At 40.7% G+C, this 16,007-nt stretch overlaps 1 protein-coding gene across 1 annotated transcript in view; it reads left to right on the plus strand.

Annotated features, from left to right (window-relative positions):
* The first annotated feature begins 9 nt into the window (after positions 1-9).
* Positions 10-16,007, plus strand: part of LOC149422485 (oxysterol-binding protein-related protein 11) — a 32,191-nt gene continuing 16,193 nt past the window's right edge. Inside the window, exons 1-3 of the mRNA XM_089633830.1 lie at positions 10-233; positions 483-705; positions 3,338-3,499. Coding sequence (XP_089489956.1) covers positions 502-705; positions 3,338-3,499 — 366 coding nt within the window. The 5' untranslated portion in view covers positions 10-233; positions 483-501. The remainder of the gene's footprint in view (positions 234-482; positions 706-3,337; positions 3,500-16,007) is intronic.

Consider the following 16,007-nt stretch of genomic DNA (forward strand, 5'->3'; position numbering starts at 1 on the left):
AAGGCTGACGGCGCTGACGGCTGACGTCAAAATAATCAAACAAAATCTGACGTTAGGTGTCATAAAATCTCCGAAATCTTGTTACATTATTATTTTCCTGCGTCAAAAGTAAAAATAAATATGTTCTGAATAGTCATTTAAATACTGGTGTACATTGTTTTTAAACACAAAATATGTTTCGATGTTAGATTATTTGTAAATATATTCAATTCGCAATTTTCAACATCTAAAAGGTAAGAATTTCTCTACTAATTTTCAAAAATGTGTACATAACTTGTGTTTCTAATATATTATGTTTAATTATATTGGCTTTAACAATTAATATTAATACTTGAGTTTCTGGACATAGAACTGTGATATAACCACCATGTATTGTACTCGGTGATTTATTGAATATAACTGTAGATATTGTGATCTTATTAACATTTGCCAATTCATATCAGCCCGTGTATTTTGTGTTGTAAATCGTTTATTCTTTATAGTTGCTGACATCCTTACAAAATGGAAGCTTCATCTCATCTAACCACAAAGTCGGGTCTTGGTGTTAACCGTCAATTGTCGGGCCAGCTCTACAAGTATACCAATGTAGTAAAAGGTTGGCAGCAACGCTGGTTCTCGGTCGATGCTGAGGCTGGGGTGCTTAGTTACTACCTCTGTGAAGGACCTGGCGACACTGTGATACCAGGACAACCGCCAAGGGGAGAGGTGTGTTCTTTAATTTGAATTTAGTTAATATACAAAAATACAGTTTTTCAGATGGTTGATTGACTACCAAACCAAGTCTAATCAGTCAAATGCAGAGTTTATGATCTGACATTTCTGCTACCTGGATTGGTCATGGATGATGGTAAAGTTTTTTTTTTATGATAATAACCTTGGCCCTGAACCCAAATGTCGCAAGTTCAAAATCCAGAAATATTTTTAAATGGGTAATAATTTCACATTCAAAGAATTGGAATAAAAATAATGTACTTTTAGTATATTAGCACCATATTCCAGATGGAAGATTCTTTCAGTATCGCCCTGGTGAGAAACCAGCTTTCAGACTCGAAATTTTGCTTAAAATGGCTATCTATCTAGAGCCTTACTAATAAATATGTTTTTAATTTTACACAACTGATAAACAACTATTAATGTGAAATAAACGGTTGGTTATCATTTGTGTAAAATTAAAATAGCCATGCAACATTTCCCAAATAGGGATGGCATAGTCCCAATGACTTCTCGCAGTTGTGGCCAGTATCACATATTTTATTTAAAATAAATAGTCTGATGGTTTATGCAAGTTAATTATATATTTACTGGCGCAGATCCTTGAAAAATCACGGGATAGTCTAAATTCTTGAGAGATAAGTTCCAATTTTGAAATGACAATTAAAATAATTTCCATATTTGTAATAAGCATTTACTTTGTGGCTCGTCATAATAAACATTATATTATAGGTACCTATGTACTTTATCGCATATCTAAATTCTTCACACAATCAGTTTGCTCACAACCAATTTTGAAATTGACTAAAAAAATAATACTCTGATAATTTAAAAAAAAAAATTTATTGATACAATAATTTTATTTTAAAACATTATTTGATAATGTGGGCAATAAAAATGAGGAACTGCAGTAGGTATATATATATATTTTTTTTTTTTTTCAATAGTGACCTTCTAACATACCTGTATATATTTTTTATTGTTATAGTTAGTTTTAATAGTACATGTAAATAAGTTTTATTTTTTCGGGTCTCTTAAAATCGCATCAAATCTGTGGACGTGACACGTGACGACACTAATCACCAGTCTCAAAAAACCCATGTGTTTTTTTAACCGGCGCTATATTTTGTACGGGAATCAAGACGTTTTTATTCTTAAGATTACCCACTTTTAACATTAACCTTTTTAATGCCAGTAGGTAGAAGTGTAGATGTGCACAGCAGGCCGTGAATTTTTAATCAAAATAAATCATTTTTAAATCTTATTTTTATAAATTAAAAACATTACACCTTGAAAGGATATTTAAATGACTTACCAAATTTATTCAATATTCGACGTTTTTGCTTCCCTTCACTTAGATAAATATATTTAAAAAAAAAACGGGACACATGTATGAAACAGAGGATCAAAGAAGAGCGAGTAAACTCGCTATTTTTCTATGGCTGGCCTGCTGGGCACGGCCAAGAATGCGAGTAAACTCGCTCTTGGCACAGAAGCGGTTAAAGAACATTAGGTAAAATGTTAGCATCTCGTCACTAATGTTAACGTATTGAATCTAAGTGCAAAAATGCATCTGTGACCACACCTGATTAACAATTTACGGGTGTTTAAAAACCTGCAAGTATTTTCATTGGTTTAAATGTAAATGTGGACCAAAGTTGCCAGAGTTGTTGTTCTAAAAATACCCACAACAGAGAATGAGAACACAATGAAGAGATTTTCAAATTCCCCAGAAGTTCCTTTCCCTCCAAAATAAAACTCATCAATCCGATTTCTATTAAAATGAATGTTGTTTTTTTAATTATCTAGTCATTTTCTCTTTCATTCAGGCCTTAGAAATAGACTTTTTTTTAAATTTGCTGCGAACACAAACGAAATATAGTATGTTCTCACAATTATTTTTCAATATGGTTGGATAATCAAGAATACCCACCCAGAATCCCCGCATTTTCCCCACAATAAGGTTCATGAAAAAAACTCAATTCTTGAAAATCTTAGAAATTACCCGCAATTTAGGGAAATCTCCACGAATTAGCAACCCTGATGTGGATGATGTACACCATAGATATAATACTCACAGGTTGTGATGAAACTGCAGGTTCAGTCGTACCAACCAAACGGTGTGTTTTAATGGGACAGTGTTTGAATAGTTTTTAACCCATCGGCATTCCTGCCGCCAAGATTGGGGGCTGCACCTTTTTCGCATCGGCATATTGCCCACCCCATTGGGGCGACTAAAACTTTTCCCACATACGTTCACAATAGTTACATAGTTCACAATATAATTATAATCTATATAAAATCATAAAAAGTGTTTAATTTGGGGAAATATGGGATGCAATACTGCACAGTAATAATCCTTCTCAAGTGTGCACAGATGTCACAAATAAAAATTAGTATGCCAATGGGTTAAATGACAATTTATAGATTAAACATATAATAAGAAATAAAAAAACTTATATATTCAGAATCAGCATGTGTTGATGAGTATCAATATTTTTTTTAAGTCAAAATCTTTTTCACTGCAGTTTCTTATAATAGTGTTGGTAGATACTGCGTTATATTATAATGCAGTAGCTACCTAACATATCCCAGGGTTGTAAAGTGTTAATTTATTACTATTTAGGCACACTTGGCAGCAGCAGTGGTGTGTCCAAGTGATGAGGATTCCAAGACATTCACAATAAACTGTGCATCAGGGGACATGATGAAACTGCGGGCTGCAGATGCCCGCGCCAGGCAAGAATGGGTGGATGGACTAAGAGCTATCGCGGAGTCACACACAAAGGTGAGATATATTATTTATTGTTAAGGTTACGAGGGATTTTATAATTCGTTACAACCACTTAGCCCTACCAGCTACACTGTAAACCTAAAGAAGGGGCCCATGGATTTGCTTGCAGACTAATTAATGCGTACTAACAAACCTGGGCCTGCAAACTTACCTTATTTCGGGGGTTCCCAAACTTTTCCAAGTCGTGGCACACTTAGAAAATTTGAATTTTCTCACGGCACCCTAGTCATATAATATCTATCTGTGGTAGCTAAATTTCATATTTGTGCGACTATGAAGAAGAAACCAGGTAAGAAACTCATACAACTCATATTTAAAATAAACAACTACATTTATTGGTAAGAAAATATATTTACAAAAATCTTTCACATACTCTTGAGGTGTGTGTGTGCTTAGTGCGACGGGTGAGCCTGCTGCTCACTGCACAAATATAATTACAAAAACCTTCCACATACTCTTGAGGTGTGTGTATTTAGTGCGACGGGTGAGCCTGCTGCTCACTGCACAAATATAATTACAAAAACCTTCCACATACTCTTGAGGTGTGTGTATTTAGTGCGACGGGTGAGCCTGCTGCTCACTGCACAAATATAATTACAAAAACCTTCCACATCTCTTGAGGTGTGTGTATTTAGTGCGACGGGTGAGCCTGCTGCTCACTGCACAAATATAATTACAAAAACCTTCCACATACTCTTGAGGTGTGTGTATTTAGTGCGACGGGTGAGCCTGCTGCTCACTGCACAAATATAATTACAAAACCTTCCACATACTCTTGAGGTGTGTGTATTTAGTGCGACGGGTGAGCCTGCTGCTCACTGCACAAATATAATTACAAAAACCTTCCACATCTCTTGAGGTGTGTGTATTTAGTGCGACGGGTGAGCCTGCTGCTCACTGCACAAATATAATTACAAAAACCTTCCACATCTCTTGAGGTGTGTGTATTTAGTGCGACGGGTGAGCCTGCTGCTCACTGCACAAATATAATTACAAAAACCTTCCACATACTCTTGAGGTGTGTGTATTTAGTGCGACGGGTGAGCCTGCTGCTCACTGCACAAATATAATTACAAAAACCTTCCACATACTCTTGAGGTGTGTGTATTTAGTGCGACGGGTGAGCCTGCTGCTCACTGCACAAATATAATTATAAAAACCTTCCACATACTCTTGAGGTGTGTGTATTTAGTGCGACGGGTGAGCCTGCTGCTCACTGCACAAATATAATTACAAAAACCTTCCACATCTCTTGAGGTGTGTGTATTTAGTGCGACGGGTGAGCCTGCTGCTCACTGCACAAATATAATTACAAAAACCTTCCACATACTCTTGAGGTGTGTGTATTTAGTGCGACGGGTTAGCCTGCTGCTCACTGCACAAATATAATTACAAAAACCTTCCACATACTCTTGAGGTGTGTGTATTTAGTGCGACGGGTGAGCCTGCTGCTCACTGCACAAATATAATTACAAAAACCTTCCACATCTCTTGAGGTGTGTGTATTTAGTGCGACGGGTGAGCCTGCTGCTCACTGCACAAATATAATTACAAAAACCTTCCACCTACTCTTGAGGTGTGTGTATTTAGTGCGACGGGTGAGCCTGCTGCTCACTGCACAAATATAATTACAAAAACCTTCCACATACTCTTGAGGTGTGTGTATTTAGTGCGACGGGTTAGCCTGCTGCTCACTGCACAAATATAATTACAAAAACCTTCCACATACTCTTGAGGTGTGTGTATTTAGTGCGACGGGTGAGCCTGCTGCTCACTGCACAAATATAATTACAAAAACCTTCCACATCTCTTGAGGTGTGTGTATTTAGTGCGACGGGTGAGCCTGCTGCTCACTGCACAAATATAATTACAAAAACCTTCCACATACTCTTGAGGTGTGTGTATTTAGTGCGACGGGTTAGCCTGCTGCTCACTGCACAAATATAATTACAAAAACCTTCCACATACTCTTGAGGTGTGTGTATTTAGTGCGACGGGTGAGCCTGCTGCTCACTGCACAAATATAATTACAAAAACCTTCCACATCTCTTGAGGTGTGTGTATTTAGTGCGACGGGTGAGCCTGCTGCTCACTGCACAAATATAATTACAAAAACCTTCCACATACTCTTGAGGTGTGTGTATTTAGTGCGACGGGTGAGCCTGCTGCTCGCTGCACAAATATAATTACAAAAACCTTCCACATACTCTTGAGGTGTGTGTATTTAGTGCGACGGGTGAGCCTGCTGCTCACTGCACAAATATAATTACAAAAACCTTCCACATACTCTTGAGGTGTGTGTATTTAGTGCGACGGGTGAGCCTGCTGCTCACTGCACAAATATAATTACAAAACCTTCCACATACTCTTGAGGTGTGTGTATTTAGTGCGACGGGTGAGCCTGCTGCTCACTGCACAAATATAATTACAAAAACCTTCCACATCTCTTGAGGTGTGTGTATTTAGTGCGACGGGTGAGCCTGCTGCTCACTGCACAAATATAATTACAAAAACCTTCCACATCTCTTGAGGTGTGTGTATTTAGTGCGACGGGTGAGCCTGCTGCTCACTGCACAAATATAATTACAAAAACCTTCCACATACTCTTGAGGTGTGTGTATTTAGTGCGACGGGTGAGCCTGCTGCTCACTGCACAAATATAATTACAAAAACCTTCCACATACTCTTGAGGTGTGTGTATTTAGTGCGACGGGTGAGCCTGCTGCTCACTGCACAAATATAATTACAAAAACCTTCCACATCTCTTGAGGTGTGTGTATTTAGTGCGACGGGTGAGCCTGATGCTCACTGCACAAATATAATTACAAAAACCTTCCACATACTCTTGAGGTGTGTGTATTTAGTGCGACGGGTGAGCCTGCTGCTCACTGCACAAATATAATTACAAAAACCTTCCACATACTCTTGAGGTGTGTGTATTTAGTGCGACGGGTGAGCCTGCTGCTCACTGCACAAATATAATTACAAAAACCTTCCACATCTCTTGAGGTGTGTGTATTTAGTGCGACGGGTGAGCCTGCTGCTCACTGCACAAATATAATTACAAAAACCTTCCACATACTCTTGAGGTGTGTGTATTTAGTGCGACGGGTTAGCCTGCTGCTCACTGCACAAATATAATTATAAAAACCTTCCACATACTCTTGAGGTGTGTGTATTTAGTGCGGCGGGTGAGCCTGCTGCTCACTGCACAAATATAATTACAAAAACCTTCCACATCTCTTGAGGTGTGTGTATTTAGTGCGACGGGTGAGCCTGCTGCTCACTGCACAAATATAATTACAAAAACCTTCCACATACTCTTGAGGTGTGTGTATTTAGTGCGACGGGTGAGCCTGCTGCTCACTGCACAAATATAATTACAAAAACCTTCCACATACTCTTGAGGTGTGTGTATTTAGTGCGACGGGTGAGCCTGCTGCTCACTGCACAAATATAATTACAAAAACCTTCCACATCTCTTGAGGTGTGTGTATTTAGTGCGACGGGTGAGCCTGCTGCTCACTGCACAAATATAATTACAAAAACCTTCCACCTACTCTTGAGGTGTGTGTATTTAGTGCGACGGGTGAGCCTGCTGCTCACTGCACAAATATAATTACAAAAACCTTCCACATACTCTTGAGGTGTGTGTATTTAGTGCGACGGGTTAGCCTGCTGCTCACTGCACAAATATAATTACAAAAACCTTCCACATACTCTTGAGGTGTGTGTATTTAGTGCGACGGGTGAGCCTGCTGCTCACTGCACAAATATAATTACAAAAACCTTCCACATCTCTTGAGGTGTGTGTATTTAGTGCGACGGGTGAGCCTGCTGCTCACTGCACAAATATAATTACAAAAACCTTCCACATACTCTTGAGGTGTGTGTATTTAGTGCGACGGGTTAGCCTGCTGCTCACTGCACAAATATAATTACAAAAACCTTCCACATACTCTTGAGGTGTGTGTATTTAGTGCGACGGGTGAGCCTGCTGCTCACTGCACAAATATAATTACAAAAACCTTCCACATCTCTTGAGGTGTGTGTATTTAGTGCGACGGGTGAGCCTGCTGCTCACTGCACAAATATAATTACAAAAACCTTCCACATACTCTTGAGGTGTGTGTATTTAGTGCGACGGGTTAGCCTGCTGCTCACTGCACAAATATAATTATAAAAACCTTCCACATACTCTTGAGGTGTGTGTATTTAGTGCGACGGGTGAGCCTGCTGCTCACTGCACAAATATAATTACAAAAACCTTCCACATCTCTTGAGGTGTGTGTATTTAGTGCGACGGGTGAGCCTGCTGCTCACTGCACAAATATAATTACAAAAACCTTCCACATACTCTTGAGGTGTGTGTATTTAGTGCGACGGGTTAGCCTGCTGCTCACTGCACAAATATAATTACAAAAACCTTCCACATACTCTTGAGGTGTGTGTATTTAGTGCGACGGGTGAGCCTGCTGCTCACTGCACAAATATAATTACAAAAACCTTCCACATCTCTTGAGGTGTGTGTATTTAGTGCGACGGGTGAGCCTGCTGCTCACTGCACAAATATAATTACAAAAACCTTCCACCTACTCTTGAGGTGTGTGTATTTAGTGCGACGGGTGAGCCTGCTGCTCACTGCACAAATATAATTACAAAAACCTTCCACATACTCTTGAGGTGTGTGTATTTAGTGCGACGGGTTAGCCTGCTGCTCACTGCACAAATATAATTACAAAAACCTTCCACATACTCTTGAGGTGTGTGTATTTAGTGCGACGGGTGAGCCTGCTGCTCACTGCACAAATATAATTACAAAAACCTTCCACATCTCTTGAGGTGTGTGTATTTAGTGCGACGGGTGAGCCTGCTGCTCACTGCACAAATATAATTACAAAAACCTTCCACATACTCTTGAGGTGTGTGTATTTAGTGCGACGGGTTAGCCTGCTGCTCACTGCACAAATATAATTACAAAAACCTTCCACATACTCTTGAGGTGTGTGTATTTAGTGCGACGGGTGAGCCTGCTGCTCACTGCACAAATATAATTACAAAAACCTTCCACATCTCTTGAGGTGTGTGTATTTAGTGCGACGGGTGAGCCTGCTGCTCACTGCACAAATATAATTACAAAAACCTTCCACATACTCTTGAGGTGTGTGTATTTAGTGCGACGGGTGAGCCTGCTGCTCGCTGCACAAATATAATTACAAAAACCTTCCACATACTCTTGAGGTGTGTGTATTTAGTGCGACGGGTGAGCCTGCTGCTCACTGCACAAATATAATTACAAAAACCTTCCACATCTCTTGAGGTGTGTGTATTTAGTGCGACGGGTGAGCCTGCTGCTCACTGCACAAATATAATTACAAAAACCTTCCACATCTCTTGAGGTGTGTGTATTTAGTGCGACGGGTGAGCCTGCTGCTCACTGCACAAATATAATTACAAAAACCTTCCACATACTCTTGAGGTGTGTGTATTTAGTGCGACGGGTGAGCCTGCTGCTCACTGCACAAATATAATTACAAAAACCTTCCACCTACTCTTGAGGTGTGTGTATTTAGTGCGACGGGTGAGCCTGCTGCTCACTGCACAAATATAATTGCACTGCACAAACTATGCACTTTGTCAATCTTTAATAGAGTATGGTATCATAGCATGGGGAGGAGCAAACGCTGCCGCCATTGATCCAATATCTAAAGCTCAGAAACTTATAATAAAGATTATCCTCAAACTACCAATCACAAGCAGTTCGGATGAAATCTTTAGGAAAATCTGTGTTATGGACATTAGGCAACTTTATGCCAAAAACATACTAACATACCTCTTCAAACACAAAACTCCTTTTGACAATATCCAAACTGCTCGTGATACTAGAACAAAAGGACATAATTTCTTACAAATCCCTTTCGCTAAAACAACTTTTGGCCAGAGAAACTTTAGATATTTTGCAACAAGGCTATATAATGCTCTCCCACTAGCCATTAGACTGAACGATTTTTTTCTGAAATATAAAACAGACATCAAATCTTGGATCATCAGCCAAGACAGATCCATGATAAATTGTTTTATAAAAATCCCTACATAAGTATGTACTCCAACTAGATGCTGATTAACAAATGTATCATTTATTATTATTATTTATTATTTTCTATCTTTTTCACAATGTCATTTAATGTAGTGAAATATTTAATGTATCAAAAAATATGTAAACATTTTTAATGTATCAAATACGTCTGTCTCGACACAGGTTTATCCTAGTGAGACAGACATCGAAAAAAAAAACCTGTAAAAGAAACTTTATATTGATAATAAAAAAAAAAAAAATAAAAAAAAATTACAAAAACGTTCCACATACTCTTGAGGTGTGTGTATTTAGTGCGACGGGTGAGCCTGCTGCTCACTGCACAAATATAATTACAAAAACCTTCCACATACTCTTGAGGTGTGTGTATTTAGTGCGACGGGTGAGCCTGCTGCTCACTGCACAAATATAATTACAAAATCCTTCCATATACTCTTGAGGTGTGTGTATTTAGTGCGACGGGTGAGCCTGCTGCTCACTGCACAAATATAATAACAAAAACCTTCCACATACTCTTGAGGTGTGTGTATTTAGTGCGACGGGTGAGCCTGCTGCTCACTGCACAAATATAATTACAAAATCCTTCCACATACTCTTGAGGTGTGTGTATTTAGTGCGACGGGTGAGCCTGCTGCTCACTGCACAAATATAATTACTAAAACCTTCCACATACTCTTGAGGTGTGTGTATTTAGTGCGACGGGTGAGCCTGCTGCTCACTGCACAAATATAATTACAAAATCCTTCCACATACTCTTGAGGTGTGTGTATTTAGTGCGACGGGTGAGCCTGCTGCTCACTGCACAAATATAATTACAAAAACCTTCCACATACTCTTGAGGTGTGTGTATTTAGTGCGACGGGTGAGCCTGCTGCTCACTGCACAAATATAATTACAAAAACCTTCCACATACTCTTGAGGTGTGTGTATTTAGTGCGACGGGTGAGCCTGCTGCTCACTGCACAAATATAATTACAAAAACCTTCCACATCTCTTGAGGTGTGTGTATTTAGTGCGACGGGTGAGCCTGCTGCTCACTGCACAAATATAATTACAAAAACCTTCCACATACTCTTGAGGTGTGTGTATTTAGTGCGACGGGTGAGCCTGCTGCTCACTGCACAAATATAATTACAAAACCTTCCACATACTCTTGAGGTGTGTGTATTTAGTGCGACGGGTGAGCCTGCTGCTCACTGCACAAATATAATTACAAAAACCTTCCACATCTCTTGAGGTGTGTGTATTTAGTGCGACGGGTGAGCCTGCTGCTCACTGCACAAATATAATTACAAAAACCTTCCACATCTCTTGAGGTGTGTGTATTTAGTGCGACGGGTGAGCCTGCTGCTCACTGCACAAATATAATTACAAAAACCTTCCACATACTCTTGAGGTGTGTGTATTTAGTGCGACGGGTGAGCCTGCTGCTCACTGCACAAATATAATTACAAAAACCTTCCACATACTCTTGAGGTGTGTGTATTTAGTGCGACGGGTGAGCCTGCTGCTCACTGCACAAATATAATTATAAAAACCTTCCACATACTCTTGAGGTGTGTGTATTTAGTGCGACGGGTGAGCCTGCTGCTCACTGCACAAATATAATTACAAAAACCTTCCACATCTCTTGAGGTGTGTGTATTTAGTGCGACGGGTGAGCCTGCTGCTCACTGCACAAATATAATTACAAAAACCTTCCACATACTCTTGAGGTGTGTGTATTTAGTGCGACGGGTTAGCCTGCTGCTCACTGCACAAATATAATTACAAAAACCTTCCACATACTCTTGAGGTGTGTGTATTTGGTGCGACGGGTGAGCCTGCTGCTCACTGCACAAATATAATTACAAAAACCTTCCACATCTCTTGAGGTGTGTGTATTTAGTGCGACGGGTGAGCCTGCTGCTCACTGCACAAATATAATTACAAAAACCTTCCACCTACTCTTGAGGTGTGTGTATTTAGTGCGACGGGTGAGCCTGCTGCTCACTGCACAAATATAATTACAAAAACCTTCCACATACTCTTGAGGTGTGTGTATTTAGTGCGACGGGTTAGCCTGCTGCTCACTGCACAAATATAATTACAAAAACCTTCCACATACTCTTGAGGTGTGTGTATTTAGTGCGACGGGTGAGCCTGCTGCTCACTGCACAAATATAATTACAAAAACCTTCCACATCTCTTGAGGTGTGTGTATTTAGTGCGACGGGTGAGCCTGCTGCTCACTGCACAAATATAATTACAAAAACCTTCCACATACTCTTGAGGTGTGTGTATTTAGTGCGACGGGTTAGCCTGCTGCTCACTGCACAAATATAATTACAAAAACCTTCCACATACTCTTGAGGTGTGTGTATTTAGTGCGACGGGTGAGCCTGCTGCTCACTGCACAAATATAATTACAAAAACCTTCCACATACTCTTGAGGTGTGTGTATTTAGTGCGACGGGTGAGCCTGCTGCTCGCTGCACAAATATAATTACAAAAACCTTCCACATACTCTTGAGGTGTGTGTATTTAGTGCGACGGGTGAGCCTGCTGCTCACTGCACAAATATAATTACAAAAACCTTCCACATCTCTTGAGGTGTGTGTATTTAGTGCGACGGGTGAGCCTGCTGCTCACTGCACAAATATAATTACAAAACCTTCCACATACTCTTGAGGTGTGTGTATTTAGTGCGACGGGTGAGCCTGCTGCTCACTGCACAAATATAATTACAAAAACCTTCCACATCTCTTGAGGTGTGTGTATTTAGTGCGACGGGTGAGCCTGCTGCTCACTGCACAAATATAATTACAAAAACCTTCCACATCTCTTGAGGTGTGTGTATTTAGTGCGACGGGTGAGCCTGCTGCTCACTGCACAAATATAATTACAAAAACCTTCCACATACTCTTGAGGTGTGTGTATTTAGTGCGACGGGTGAGCCTGCTGCTCACTGCACAAATATAATTACAAAAACCTTCCACATACTCTTGAGGTGTGTGTATTTAGTGCGACGGGTGAGCCTGCTGCTCACTGCACAAATATAATTACAAAAACCTTCCACATACTCTTGAGGTGTGTGTATTTAGTGCGACGGGTGAGCCTGCTGCTCACTGCACAAATATAATTATAAAAACCTTCCACATACTCTTGAGGTGTGTGTATTTAGTGCGACGGGTGAGCCTGCTGCTCACTGCACAAATATAATTACAAAAACCTTCCACATCTCTTGAGGTGTGTGTATTTAGTGCGACGGGTGAGCCTGCTGCTCACTGCACAAATATAATTACAAAAACCTTCCACATACTCTTGAGGTGTGTGTATTTAGTGCGACGGGTTAGCCTGCTGCTCACTGCACAAATATAATTACAAAAACCTTCCACATACTCTTGAGGTGTGTGTATTTAGTGCGACGGGTGAGCCTGCTGCTCACTGCACAAATATAATTACAAAAACCTTCCACATCTCTTGAGGTGTGTGTATTTAGTGCGACGGGTGAGCCTGCTGCTCACTGCACAAATATAATTACAAAAACCTTCCACCTACTCTTGAGGTGTGTGTATTTAGTGCGACGGGTGAGCCTGCTGCTCACTGCACAAATATAATTACAAAAACCTTCCACATACTCTTGAGGTGTGTGTATTTAGTGCGACGGGTTAGCCTGCTGCTCACTGCACAAATATAATTACAAAAACCTTCCACATACTCTTGAGGTGTGTGTATTTAGTGCGACGGGTGAGCCTGCTGCTCACTGCACAAATATAATTACAAAAACCTTCCACATCTCTTGAGGTGTGTGTATTTAGTGCGACGGGTGAGCCTGCTGCTCACTGCACAAATATAATTACAAAAACCTTCCACATACTCTTGAGGTGTGTGTATTTAGTGCGACGGGTTAGCCTGCTGCTCACTGCACAAATATAATTACAAAAACCTTCCACATACTCTTGAGGTGTGTGTATTTAGTGCGACGGGTGAGCCTGCTGCTCACTGCACAAATATAATTACAAAAACCTTCCACATCTCTTGAGGTGTGTGTATTTAGTGCGACGGGTGAGCCTGCTGCTCACTGCACAAATATAATTACAAAAACCTTCCACATACTCTTGAGGTGTGTGTATTTAGTGCGACGGGTGAGCCTGCTGCTCGCTGCACAAATATAATTACAAAAACCTTCCACATACTCTTGAGGTGTGTGTATTTAGTGCGACGGGTGAGCCTGCTGCTCACTGCACAAATATAATTACAAAAACCTTCCACATACTCTTGAGGTGTGTGTATTTAGTGCGACGGGTGAGCCTGCTGCTCACTGCACAAATATAATTACAAAACCTTCCACATACTCTTGAGGTGTGTGTATTTAGTGCGACGGGTGAGCCTGCTGCTCACTGCACAAATATAATTACAAAAACCTTCCACATCTCTTGAGGTGTGTGTATTTAGTGCGACGGGTGAGCCTGCTGCTCACTGCACAAATATAATTACAAAAACCTTCCACATCTCTTGAGGTGTGTGTATTTAGTGCGACGGGTGAGCCTGCTGCTCACTGCACAAATATAATTACAAAAACCTTCCACATACTCTTGAGGTGTGTGTATTTAGTGCGACGGGTGAGCCTGCTGCTCACTGCACAAATATAATTACAAAAACCTTCCACATACTCTTGAGGTGTGTGTATTTAGTGCGACGGGTGAGCCTGCTGCTCACTGCACAAATATAATTACAAAAACCTTCCACATCTCTTGAGGTGTGTGTATTTAGTGCGACGGGTGAGCCTGATGCTCACTGCACAAATATAATTACAAAAACCTTCCACATACTCTTGAGGTGTGTGTATTTAGTGCGACGGGTGAGCCTGCTGCTCACTGCACAAATATAATTACAAAAACCTTCCACATACTCTTGAGGTGTGTGTATTTAGTGCGACGGGTGAGCCTGCTGCTCACTGCACAAATATAATTACAAAAACCTTCCACATCTCTTGAGGTGTGTGTATTTAGTGCGACGGGTGAGCCTGCTGCTCACTGCACAAATATAATTACAAAAACCTTCCACATACTCTTGAGGTGTGTGTATTTAGTGCGACGGGTTAGCCTGCTGCTCACTGCACAAATATAATTATAAAAACCTTCCACATACTCTTGAGGTGTGTGTATTTAGTGCGGCGGGTGAGCCTGCTGCTCACTGCACAAATATAATTACAAAAACCTTCCACATCTCTTGAGGTGTGTGTATTTAGTGCGACGGGTGAGCCTGCTGCTCACTGCACAAATATAATTACAAAAACCTTCCACATACTCTTGAGGTGTGTGTATTTAGTGCGACGGGTTAGCCTGCTGCTCACTGCACAAATATAATTACAAAAACCTTCCACATACTCTTGAGGTGTGTGTATTTAGTGCGACGGGTGAGCCTGCTGCTCACTGCACAAATATAATTACAAAAACCTTCCACATCTCTTGAGGTGTGTGTATTTAGTGCGACGGGTGAGCCTGCTGCTCACTGCACAAATATAATTACAAAAACCTTCCACCTACTCTTGAGGTGTGTGTATTTAGTGCGACGGGTGAGCCTGCTGCTCACTGCACAAATATAATTACAAAAACCTTCCACATACTCTTGAGGTGTGTGTATTTAGTGCGACGGGTTAGCCTGCTGCTCACTGCACAAATATAATTACAAAAACCTTCCACATACTCTTGAGGTGTGTGTATTTAGTGCGACGGGTGAGCCTGCTGCTCACTGCACAAATATAATTACAAAAACCTTCCACATCTCTTGAGGTGTGTGTATTTAGTGCGACGGGTGAGCCTGCTGCTCACTGCACAAATATAATTACAAAAACCTTCCACATACTCTTGAGGTGTGTGTATTTAGTGCGACGGGTTAGCCTGCTGCTCACTGCACAAATATAATTACAAAAACCTTCCACATACTCTTGAGGTGTGTGTATTTAGTGCGACGGGTGAGCCTGCTGCTCACTGCACAAATATAATTACAAAAACCTTCCACATCTCTTGAGGTGTGTGTATTTAGTGCGACGGGTGAGCCTGCTGCTCACTGCACAAATATAATTACAAAAACCTTCCACATACTCTTGAGGTGTGTGTATTTAGTGCGACGGGTTAGCCTGCTGCTCACTGCACAAATATAATTATAAAAACCTTCCACATACTCTTGAGGTGTGTGTATTTAGTGCGACGGGTGAGCCTGCTGCTCACTGCACAAATATAATTACAAAAACCTTCCACATCTCTTGAGGTGTGTGTATTTAGTGCGACGGGTGAGCCTGCTGCTCACTGCACAAATATAATTACAAAAACCTTCCACATACTCTTGAGGTGTGTGTATTTAGTGCGACGGGTTAGCCTGCTGCTCACTGCACAAATATAATTACAAAAACCTTCCACATAC

The sequence above is a fragment of the Hesperophylax consimilis genome, chromosome 7, assembly GCF_061612785.1.
Source record: "Hesperophylax consimilis isolate HC1 chromosome 7, BYU_Hcon_1.0, whole genome shotgun sequence".
NCBI lineage: Eukaryota > Metazoa > Arthropoda > Insecta > Trichoptera > Limnephilidae > Hesperophylax > Hesperophylax consimilis.